At 45.9% G+C, this 12279-nt stretch overlaps 1 protein-coding gene across 2 annotated transcripts in view; it reads left to right on the top strand.

Moving 5' to 3' along the window:
- Positions 1–2969: 2969 nt before the first annotated feature.
- The window catches only part of USP46 (ubiquitin specific peptidase 46), a 73810-nt gene continuing 64500 nt past the window's right edge, over positions 2970–12279 (top strand). Inside the window, exon 1 of one of the 2 annotated variants that reach the window (XM_069593092.1) lies at positions 2970–3323. In XM_069593092.1, the coding sequence (XP_069449193.1) occupies positions 3288–3323 (36 nt within the window). In that variant the 5' untranslated portion in view covers positions 2970–3287. Of the gene's footprint in view, positions 6086–12279 lie in introns of both variants that reach the window. The other variant, XM_069593093.1, reaches the window with a different exon arrangement.

Raw genomic sequence — 12279 nt, 5'->3', positions numbered from 1 at the left:
ACACAAAACTGGTAACAACAGAGGGGCACGAACCATCTGCATATACTTCATTGGTGGTGGTGGGAAGCAACCTTGGACGGCATCGTGGAAAAGAAGATGAAATATCCACGTAGTGGGAAGAGAACAGAAGAAAAGGGAACACCATGAATTCAGAATGAACCTAATGAATTTTGGGAACAGGGAGACAATGATGTTTTAGAATTGTTTTGGTCGTGAGCAGCAGTCACTCAATTTGAACGACCGAAGAAAACAAGGACATTACCACCTTGAGTTGCTGAAGAGGCCAGGATATAGATTTGGCAGCAGTAGGACAAAAGATGTTGTTTTGCATTTCTCAGCTTTATTTTTCTTCACTCAAACAGTGGAAAGACAGAAGCTCTAGATATCGTACCAGCTCAGCAAACTAAAGCAGGGGAGCACTTCTTTCCCCAAAGACCCAGGGCCAACTCTCATTGACTCAGCGTATATCACATCCTCCTAGCTGAACCAGTCACTGTGGCTGGGCCATGTGGTGCTTTCACTGGCCTGGCCTGAGTCATGTTCCTTCATCTGTTTAGTGCTAGCCTATGTCCCAACTTCCCACGTGTGTACTTTGCCCAGATTTTACTCTATACCTTCGTATCAGCTGGCCCCTATATATGAAACACTTCTGCTAAAAATTCTCATTAGCTTGTCAACATTTTCATTACTTTGCATCTTATCACCTCCAAACAATGTTTACCGCTGAAAAAGACTGAGGTTACAATTCTTCAACTAATGCCCTTTCTGATTTAGGCCTGTGAATACGAACCTCGTAGTAGTGTAAAAATATATTTAATTATTCATGAGTCTGACAAGATCTGCTGTGTTCAATTGATTTGTTGTTTGTAATTCACTGAGTTTCAATCTGAATGTTTGTCTGTATTGAACACGGGTTTTAGCCTATAGGCTGTTCATGCAAAGGATGCCTTGCTGACATAGCACTCAGTAATCCAACGATGTTCAATTTTCACCGTGTCAATGGCATTTTCAATCCTGTGGACTTTGCCATCCATTATGCTATACTAATGGCAGAAATTCTGAACTCTATTATGGTATAAAATTTCTATATTATTTAAGGTTTTGTATTAATGTTTTTACAGTGGAATGTCTGTGAAATTTGAGTCCTGAGTTCTAGCCTTGAGGTTGCTCCTGAACTTGTTTTATGACTTTCCTCAAGTATAATATTTTAAACCTTTACAGGTGTCAGTTGTGGGCTTCCCAGGTGGCACGGTGGTAAAGAATCTGCCTCCCAATGCAGGAAATGCAAAAGACACGGGTTCAGTCCCTGGGTGGGGAAGATCCTCTGGAGGAGGAAATGGCAACCCACTCCAGTATTCTTACCTGGAGAATCCCATGGACAGAGGAGCTTGGAGGGCTACAGTTCATGGGGTCGCAAAAGAGTGGAATGTGATTGAGCCACTGAGCAGGCACATTCACCCAGGTGTCAGTTACCCTAACTGGCCATAGGTTGGGTGTTTTGTTTCCTTGTCTTCAAGGTGCTCAGCCAGATTAGCACCCCAGCTTCAGTTGTAACATATGGGTAACATGATGGAAATAGGATGCTTGGTATCCTAAGCTTTTTTTTAACTGACCTACAAAAGGCGATTATAATAGGATCCGTCATCCGATGGGTTTGGTGGTGACCAAGATCATGAATGTAAAGAGCATCATGACTGACAATGGTAAAAAGTCAAAGTGAGCTACCATCATTATCAGGATCTGTTTGGAAATAAGATGTAGGCAGAATAATTTAAGCAGGAATTGATGTCTGGAAATCCATTAAATATCCAGAGCCAAGATGACCCCCAACGAAACTTTGTCTCGTTGTCTTATTTCCATCCCAGGTCCTAGGGACATTAACAATCAATGGTCTTCAACTACTAAAGAGCATTAACACTAAATAGATACTGGAGGACAGGAAGTGAGCTATTTTCCCAGTATGTTCCTCTTGGTTAGATAAAAGCTATCTTCAATTTCATTAATTTCTCCTCTAATTCGATTTGTCATTAAATATATGGGTTTAAGAACTGTCAGGCGTTTCCCTCGTACAACTTCTCTGTTGAAAGCATAAAACTGCAACTTTGTATGAGAACTGTTTTACACCTTCGGAAATGGGCTCCTCCACTTCACAGAATGTAACTGCTAAGTGGTGTAGATTCGCGCTTTGAGTTAAAAACCACGACTGTGTATGCAGGAAATGTGTATGAGTCAATACAATGACCCTCCAAACCTGAAGAAGCTGGGTGGCCCCGAGAGAAGTAGGTTTTTCTAGAAGACGCGGCAAAGTTTGTTTTTCATTCTTTCCAGGTTCCATCGCTCCCTGGACCATCCCTAGTCCTTATCCAGTACCGAGACTTCCCCTTTGTACCCGCTGCTGTCACCCACTGCCCAAGCGCGCCTCGGCCCACGCTCCCGTCCCCTCCCGGCGCCCTCGACCCGGCAGGCCAAGGGCTCTCGGCACTGCCGTGTCCTGACCCCATTTACTTCGTGGGTCCCCGCTGGTGCCATCTAGCTGGAAACCCAGGGACAAACGAAAAGTTGGACGTAGTCACCCCTGCCCCTTGCCTCCTCCACTCGCCGGAACGTGAAAACGCGGGGCTGCTGCGGGCCGCGCGGCCAGAAAGAACAAGTGAAGACAGAAAGCGGCCGCGAGTCCCCAGCCCGCGCGCTGCGCCTTCCGGCGGCCGACACCCAGCGCGGGCTCGGTCTCGCTTCCCGGGCGGCGCCGCGGGCCGGAGCTGGGCGGAGGAGGCCGCCGGCGCGGACGGGTCCGCCCGGGGGACCGGCTGCAGCTGCGCGAGCCGGGGCCTGGCCGCGCTTTCCAGCCGGTTCGGAGTGAAGCAGGACGCCGAGAGAGAAAAAAGAGGAAAGCCGAGCCGGGGCGGCCCGCGGAGGCGGGAGGAGGAGCCGCGGGGACCCGGGCCGGGTCGGGGCCGGAGCGCGGCGGGAGCGCTCGGGGCGTGCGGGTTGCACGCGGCGCTCGGGCCGCCCCTCCTCCCGGCGCCGCCGGCCGCGGCCCAGGCTCCCTCGCTCCGCCACTCCCCGCCCCTCCGCTCTCCCGCCCGCCTCCCGCCTTCCCCGCCCTCCCCGCCTCCTCTCCTCCCTCCCGGCCTCCCTTCTCCCAGCCAAACTGAAAGCCGGACCCCAGGCCGCCTCCCCGCCGCCGCCGCCGCCGCGCCCGGCCTCCCCGCGAGCGCTCCACCATGGCCGGTCCTGTTTTCCCCTTGTAAAGATGGCGGTGCGGGATCGCTGTAACCTTTAGACTAATGACTGTCCGAAACATCGCCTCCATCTGTAATATGGTGAGTGGTCGCCGCCGCCGCCGCCTCGAGGGTCGAGCCCCAGGCGTGGGGAGGCGAAGAATGGGAAACCCGAGCTGCACGCCCGCCGAGCGGCCGGTGGGGGTGGGGGCGGCGGGGGCCGTGCGGCGCCGCCAGAAGTTCCCGGCCCCCGGGCTGGGCGGGCCGGTCGCGGCCCGGAGAGCTGCCGGGGGAGGGGCCCGGAGCCCCCCGCCCCCTTCTCGGCCCCGAGACCCGGGAGCCCGCCCGCCCGCGCGTCCCTGAGCCGCTGCGCCTCCGCCCTCGGGTTGCGGTGAAGCGTCTTGGGGGGAGGAGGTAGGCCGAACCCGGACGTCCCGGGGGACCAGGTTGGAGGAGAAGCTGGGGTCGCGGGGGACGCCCACCATGTTCTTGCCGAAGATAAAGCCCTGCCGGACACCCTGACCGCCCTTATCTGATTTTTGAGTTCACTCTTTTAAACTGTATTTAAGATTCACTTTGCAGAGGCAGTCGGTGTGTCTGGAGAAATCTGAAATGTGATAGAGCTGTAAAAAAAAGTGCAAAATTGTGGTCAGGGAAGTGAACTTATACCTGGTTTGGGAAAGCACGGTCATTTGTTGTGGATGCCTCAGTTTCCCCATCTGTGAAAGGGGAACAAGGTCATAAGGCAGTGACATTTAAAGGTCCTGAGGATGCGGGCCGTCTGGGGGGCATGGAGGAGGTCTCCAGGGTTATCCTGCCTGTCACTGTAGACCCAAGTGTGGACCGGTGGGTGTGGACGCAGCAAGAGGACATTGCTGGGCTCTGGTGAGGACGGGGCCCACGACATCGTGATCACTTTAACTTGTATTTCTCCCATTGCTTTGCCTTCTGCAGGAACAACCTCCAGCCCTTGGGTCTCAAGGGTGCCTCCTGCTGGTACTTCCACTTGTCAGAGCCTTGGGGACCAAGGCTTGCCCCCTGGAGTGAGGCACTGCCTTCCTGTGCACGATGAGAGGGTGTGTGCTTTGCCTTGGCCGTCCAAGGACCAACCCCCCACCCCGCCCCCATCCTGTCTCCCCTTCCTCCAGCTGGATGGAACACATGCTCTTTTAATACCAGTTTGGGGAAACCTCTCAAGCTAGTAACACAGGCCGCTAAAGGGAATCTGAGGAGGCTTGATTGAAAAGCCTGGGAGTAAGGTGATCTGGCTGCCCTTCCCCCATCACCCAGCTTTTCAAATCTTCTGTCCCATATTCTCCTGCAAGATTAACACATGGGAAAGGAGCATTAAGGAGCCATGTGTTACTCAGGGATGGAATCAAGACCCACTGGCGCTGGCTTCAGTTTTCAGCGCTGTTGGACGTGGCTACTGCTGTGGTGGGCAGAGCAAAAGCTGGGCCTTCTCGGGGTGACAGCTGCAAAAATACTGGCTCAGGACCAGTTAGACGTGGTGGGTGGCTCCTGGCCGGTTTCCATTTCCTCTCTTCTCCATGCGGAGACAGGCCCCCTGCTCCCTCCTGTCGAATGGCATTAATGTTGCTTGGTGCAGTGAAAAGGTGATGCCTCTCTTCCCGGTTTCTCTGTCTGCTAAGACCAGCTCCTGAGGGGAACTGTGAAACCAGAGCAACTCTAACACTCTTTCGTGCCTGCTCTGGTGGCTTTGGGTTTACAGGGCAGTGGAGCCGTCGGTGGTGGTGTTCCTGCCCTGCTTGTTTGTGGTGACACCTCTGTACTGAAGCAGGCTGGAAACTTGAGAGCTAGCGTGTGCCAAGATGAAGCCAGCCTCCAGCTTTTTTCCTTTTCTGCCCTCAGTGCAGCTGGGGCTTCTTGGCACACCTGAGCATAATGTCACAACCTGTTTCCAACAAAACTCAGCTAGAGAGGCAAGCTGCAGGGCAGACGAGAGGAGTGGGCTGTGGAGAATTGACATCTCATGTGAAGTCCTTAAAAAGGCACCAAACTTAGGATCATCACCCAAGTGAGATGAGGAACCAATAATTCACAACTCGGGAGTTGTACATTCTGATATAGACCCTGTGCCTAGAGTAAGGGACATAAAGAGTCTGGGCTCTAAAGTCAGACTTCCTGGGTTCAGGGTTTTGGTTCGAACATATGCTAGTTTTTTGTCCCAGAACCAGTTGCTCTCCTACTTTCCTAATCTACAAGAAGGGGATGATAATGGTTCCTCCTCATGCGACTGTTGTATTAAAGGAGTTACTGAGCCTACTAGGTAGCAAGTACTTACTGAGTATCAGGTGTTGATGATCAGCTTCATCTTTCTCATTATTATGTCATCTTCAGTTGTTTAAAGGACAGTGTCTTCTTGGACCTGATGTAAGCAGCTGCTAAGATAAATGCTAAGATAAATGTTTGTTTATGCAAACCAAGCCCATACAGGGAGACTGGGGTGGGAGTCCTTAATCCCGCCCCCTTATAATAGGCTGCTCTGGTGCCCTGGTCCCTCCCAGTCTTGCTTCCCACAGAGGAGGCTGGGTGATGAGACTGCTGTCTTTTCACTTGTTCAGACATACAGTTTCATTGGACCTCGCTTAAGATTCTTCACTCAATGATGAATTGTTTCCAGGTAGGTCTTCTGTGGGTCTCTCCTCACCACTTCTTTTCTCTCTGGGGGGCTCTAACTGATCCTTCCCAGTCCCAAACTCCATTGGGACCAAATGGAGTTGTAGTAAGAAGTGACAGTTGACAGTTGCGTCTTTTTTTTTTTTTAAAAGCAGGTCATCTGGCATATTTTAAACAGGCTGATGTGTGTCACAGAAACAGTGATAGAAGATACATCCTTCTAGGTAAGGCTTGTGCAAACCAGGACCTAGTACTGAGTCTGGATTTGTTTCATCCAGCAGACAAGAAAGGACGCAGCAGAGCAGGAAAAACCTTGTTGCAAATCCTTGTGTGATTGAGAAATAAACACCTTCTCTTTTCCCCACACTTCTTGTGCCAGTTTTAGGTACAGGGGTCGTGGAAAATACTCCCATCCCTCTACTTGTCTTCTACCCCCGAGGTTTTATTGTCCATTGGCAGTTTAATGTGAGTTCCCGTTTGTCTTAATTTCACTTCGTGTGAATTCCTGCCATAGTGATTCTTGATCAGCTTGCTGAGGGCTTGTCACCTTAGCTACACAGCGTGTCTGCTTCAGAGATAGTAAAGCTTGTTTGGCTGGTATGTTGTAATTTTTTAAATGTATTAGCTGCTACCAAGCATGAGGAAATGTCCCTTGTTGATAGTCTTCTGATTTTGGCCAGGCTAATGGGTTTAACTTTTGTAAGTGAAAGATTTTTTGGGGGTAGATTTTCTGTTTGAAAAGCCTGAGGAATTTTCTAAAGAGGAAGCATTTGTTAGTAGAAACCAAATGTGCCCTCTAGAAATGTGACTTGTATGGATGCAGATTGGCCTAAATCATCAAATCTTAATTTCATTTGTGAATAGTGCTGTAAAATATTCCGTGAAAGAAATGCCGTGTGTCAAATAGATTACGTTTTGTGCCTGGAAATGGCCATCTGTTGAGGATCTCTGTGTTAGTGTCGGCACATATTATGTGCAGGTGTGTAATTGATCGAGGTGAGTCGCTGTCCCCAAGGAGCTCAATGGTTTCTTATCTTGTGGGCATAACATTGGTAAAGATGAAACTATCTCAATACAGTGGGTTATCCACATGGATCAAGATTGAGCAAAATCTCAGAAGCAGGACAGTAAACTGGTGATCACAGCAGGATGTTTCTTTAATTTGCATTTGATTCGAGTTTGATTCTTTTATTTTCTATGATTGTAGTCAGAAGAGCTTAGAACTGAAATCTATGCTATTGGGTGTCTCTCCAGCTAAGCTTCAGTCTAATGGTGCCATTGAACAAATTGTTGTGTTTCTTGGGACCGTAGTTTCTTTCTCAACTTGTAGAACTAATGTGTATATACATTTGGTTGTCAGAAACTTCCTTAGTGAGTAGTAGTTCTTAACTACTTTGTTTGAAACTATGTTGAATTTACCAGGTATTACCATTTCAGCATCCATTGAACAACCCCAGGATGTTATCGGGCACCACTGTGAGTGCCAGATTTGAATTCTTTTAAATAGAAGTCACCTTGATGTGAAGGGAAAATAAAATTACTAGACATTTGTAATAAAGCTGGAGGACATTTATAGAGATCATTTTATATTGGAAAGTCAATTACTTATTTGAGGCAGGCATTTTTAGAATAGTTGAAAACATTAAAAAAAATTAAAAATAATATGTAAAACTCAAAATTTGAGAGAAGAGATGACTGTGTTTCTTCCTCTGTTACTCCTTCCCATTGAAAGATAATTGGAGACTCTGAGTTAATTAATCAGCTAGGAGAGGTTAAGGTCATGTGTGAGCATCTACACTGATAATCGTCAGATTTAGAAATTGCAGCCTGAAGTGGGCTGGGTTAATGTTTAAAAAAACATTCTGTTCTTCTGGCCTCTTATGTCTAACATGAAGGAGTTTGTGTTGGGTCAGGACCTGACAATTAGGTCTACAGATTCTTCTCTGTTTTTCTTGGAATCATATGGGAAAACAAAACTGAAAGCCAGTATTTTGTTAGAATTAAATCTTCTCTGGTGGCTCAGACGGTAAAGTGTCTGCCTATAATGCAGGAGACCCAGGTTCAATCCCTGGGTCGGGAAGCTCTCCTGAAGAAGGCAATGGCACCCCACTCCAGTATTCTTACCTGGAAAATCCCATGGATGGAGGAGCCTGGTACGCTATAGTCCATGGGGTCGCAAAGAGTCGGACATGACTGAGTGACTTCACTTTCACTGAAGATTGTGATACCCGCTTCTGGATATCAGCTTCGTGTTTTCCAGTTCACCCAAACAATAAAACCTAGTTATTTTTCAGTAACGTGGAATTTTGGCGTGTTTGGGTAGTAACTGAAAGTTTTTATTCTCTTGAGCAATTAAGAGAAAGCTCCCTAAATTTTTCTAAACAAGAAAGTTCACATGTCTTTTTTCACCCTACACTGGGCCTAGTCTATCTAGTTAGTTTTAATGAATTGAAGTTTTGTGATGGTATTGAATTCTTTGGTATCATCAGAAAGGTATCTCTCGGTGGTTTTATCTCTGGCCTACCCACGGAGCCAGCCCAAAGCAAACCAACTGGAAGAGTTGTAAAAGTTAACTTTGAGTCTAGTTAACTTTTCTGGCCTAAATATTTTAATGCAGTTTCTTATAGTAAACCTTCATTTGTGGTGAAACCCAATGCTCATTTAAGGGTTTGAAAGGCCTTGCTGATCTTTTCAAAGAAAAGGCCACCCAAAAATGAACCAGGAAAAAAGTGTCTTCAGGCAGATAAATTCTATGTCAACACTAAAGGCTGTTTGGAATGTTTCTGTTCTGGGATTGCGGCTTAGAATTTTGGGGGTGTCACAAGTCCTCTACATGGAATTTTACCACAATTCTGAGAATGATTTTTTGCCATGGATAGTTTGAAGAGGGAGAAGGGAACCCTATTGGTTGTTTCAGCTTTCCATTCATAGGTCCAACTTTCCTTCTTCCCATCAAGTTCTGATTCAGCTCTCAGAACCTGCAAATGCTTTCAGGTAGCTCAGACGTGGGACTGTCTTTCTAGGTGGTGATAAATTTCAGGCATGCAGAAAAATATGGAAACGCATAGAGTGACCACTCAGTGTCTACACCCTGTGAAGAAATAAAATACTTACAAATATGAGTGAGCATTTCCCCATCCCCTTCCTACCAGACAGTGACCGCTGTTCTGAATTTGGTGTTTATCCTGTGTTTCTACACCTTTTCCTGAATATGTAGGTGTTCGTACACTAGATATTGTATTACTTCCTCATGTTTTAAACATGCTTTTGTAATACTGAACAACTTCAAAGTTGCTTTTAAGTTATGATTTTGAGATTTATCAATGCAAGCATGCAATCTAGGTTGTTTTTAACTACTGTACAGTATCCCATCACACAGATGTGTTACATTTATTCATTTTTTGGCTAGTTTTAGAATTTTGTCTGTGTGCCATGACCGTTGGGAGCTTGTGTCCCTGTGCATCTGTTCAGTTTTTCCCTGTGTTGTACGTACCTAGAAGGGAAATCGTGGGTCAAAGGAAGCGGGCATCTTTGACTCGAATACGTGACCTGATTTCTCTTCAAAGCACTTGTACCAATTTACGTTCCAGCTGGCAGGTTTGGGAGTTTCAGTTGCTTCGTGTGCTTGCAGACACTCAAAATTGTTAGACTTAAAGTTTTGCCAGTCTGATGGGCGTGAAATTATATCATTGTGGTTTAAAATGTGCAATTTCTAATTTCCTAATGAGGCCAAACATCTTTTCATTTGTGTGTTGTGCTGTTTTTTAAAATTTTATTTTCAAAAATTGCTTATTGAAATATAGTTGATTTACAGTGTTGTGTTAGTTTCAGTTATACATATGTGTGTATACACACACACACACACACATTATTCTCTTTTGTAGGGATTCCCAGATGGCTCAGTGGTAAAGTTTCCACTGCCGGTGCATGAGATGCGGGTTTAGTCTCTGGGTGGGGCAGATCTCCTGGAGGAGGAAATGGCAATCCACTTCATATTTTTGCCAGGAAAATTCCATAGACAAAGGAGGCCGGCAGGCTACAGTCCATGGGGTTACAAAGAGTCAGACAGGACTGAGCAACTGAGCACGCACTCGGCGTGCGCACGCGCACACACACACATATTGTTTTCTAGATTATTTTCCATTATAGGTTATTATAAGATATTGAGTATAGTTCCCTGTGCTGTATGCAGTAGGTTCTTGTTGGTGGTCTATTCTTTATACAACAGTGTATATACGTTAATCCCAACCTCTTAATTTACCCTTCCCCCAATATGCACACACTCTGTGCTGTGGGTTGGTTTTTTTTTTTTTTTGCTGCATATGTGGGATCTTAGTTTCTTCACCAGGGAGTGAACCCAGACCTCTGGTTGTGGAAGTGCCGAGTCCTAACCCCTGGATCTCCAGCGAAGTCCCTGTACTGGATTGTTTTTAACCCAGGGGCTCCAGAGAGGTTTTCCAGGGCTTGAAAGTCAGGACTGTGGTATTGGTTTCGTTCGCACGTAGGGAAATAGAAAATGAAGGGGAACATGGAGGAGGCCGAAGGAAAAGTCAAGAAAGATGAGGATGGAATGGAAGATACTCAGACCAAGGAGATGTTAACAAGATGTGGAAAACTGGTAGCAAAAGGACTATAGAATGAAGAAGATGGTCCTAAGAGAGGAAATTTGGCATCTCTTACTCTGCTAACCATTTCTGTTTAATTGAGTCTGGCTCTGGGGTCGGGGCCAGCAGCAAGGCTGGACCTGTGGAGCTTTCCTGTTTACCCAGTTGCTTTTTGAAGTTCTTTTATTTAGAAAGGCAATGTGAAGTTATGTTCTTCCTGAAATACGTTTCTTTGTCCTTCAGGGTTAGATACACTGTGCGGGAAACCAGTTTTCATCAGGATCTGCTTGCATATACTTGTGGAATTATGATCTCGAGCATTTAGAAAACATTCCCTGCACCTTAATTTTCAGAGTATGAAGCATGTCACCTTATGGTGACATAGAGACACATATGTTTTTAAAAATTTGAGCAACAGTAACTTAAAAAAATATACTTGAGTGGTTCTTCAGTGTACAGTTGCACCCATGGGTGCATTCTTTTATTAAAAATTCAGCCTCTGGGTTTCTGCCCTCAGAGATTTTGATTAAGTAGGTCTAAGGCAGGAAACCTGGAATCTGCATTTTAATAAACACTCCCTCTCCTCCTTACTCCCTCTTCCTTGTGTTGCTGGTGAACTGAGGATCACAGTTTGAGAAATGTTGCTTTCCTTAGGTAATACTTACCTTTGCCTCCTGAAAATATATATATAGCTTGTAGAAACTATCTGCCACGTGAAAGTTTTTTTTTTAAATCTATATGAAATTATTTAAGGAAGTAATTTAACTTCAAGAGCTATAGATCATTGCCATTCTATAGATGTATTTCCTGATATTAAACAGAGTTGTATTGCTTCATGTTCTTAGAACAGGGATTCCCAACCCTGACTATATATTACATCCCCTGTGAAGCATTTGAAAGAATTTTAAAGAAATTAAATCACAAAACATTAGCACTCAAAAATGTGTGGGGGGAAAAATGTAATTTAATGTAAATTAGATACCCAAATTCTAACCTTCAGATTTAGCAGACTTAAACTTTAGTTGTATTTGGTTAAGATCTTTTTTCAGATCTACTAAGTACCTTAGAAAAAACCTCTAACCACCGCTTTCTCTTTCCTCTCCCCTCCTCCTAGAATTAGCCATTTTCCTGAAGATGGTGTGTGTTTGCCATGCATGTCTTTATGCTTCATGTTTATGAATCCATATATGAGCGTGTATAAAATTATGTAGCCTTTTGGAACTATCTCTTTCCACTCAACAATTATATTTGAGAATATACCAACACGTACAGGAGACACAGGAGATGCGAGTTTGATCCCTGGGTTGGAAAAATCCACTGTGGTAGGAAGTGGCAACCCACTCCAGTATTCTTGCCTGGAAAATTCCACAGACAGAGGAACCTGGAACGCTGCAGTCCACGGGGCCTCAAAGAGTTGGACACCACTGAGCTTTCTATTTGTTTATTCATCCTGAGGGCTCTTTAACAGTATGCTTTATTTAACCATGGTTTACTTGTTCATTCCCTTTTTTAGGGACAGTTGAATAGTTTCCCAGATTTCTGTCTGGAAGCATTGCTGCAGTGAGTGTTCCTGTTCCTGTCTTCTTTGCACACATGCTTGCATTTCTCCAGGATATAGTCCTGGAAGTAGAAACGCTGCTCTTAGGATACGCTTGCCCGCAGCTTTCCTAGATAACTGTCAATTTATTCTCCAAGGTAGGTGCATGAGTTGGAGCTTTTCTGATAAGCAGCATCTAGGGTTTCAGCCTCCGTTTTTGACTGTATAGAGATGTAGGTGGGTCTGGGATGGGATTTAGGCATCTGCTTTTTGTTAA

This window comes from Ovis canadensis, chromosome 6, assembly GCF_042477335.2.
Source record: "Ovis canadensis isolate MfBH-ARS-UI-01 breed Bighorn chromosome 6, ARS-UI_OviCan_v2, whole genome shotgun sequence".
Lineage (NCBI taxonomy): Eukaryota > Metazoa > Chordata > Mammalia > Artiodactyla > Bovidae > Ovis > Ovis canadensis.
Note: the sequence above shows the minus strand (reverse complement) of the source record. Positions and strands in the feature narration are given on the sequence as shown.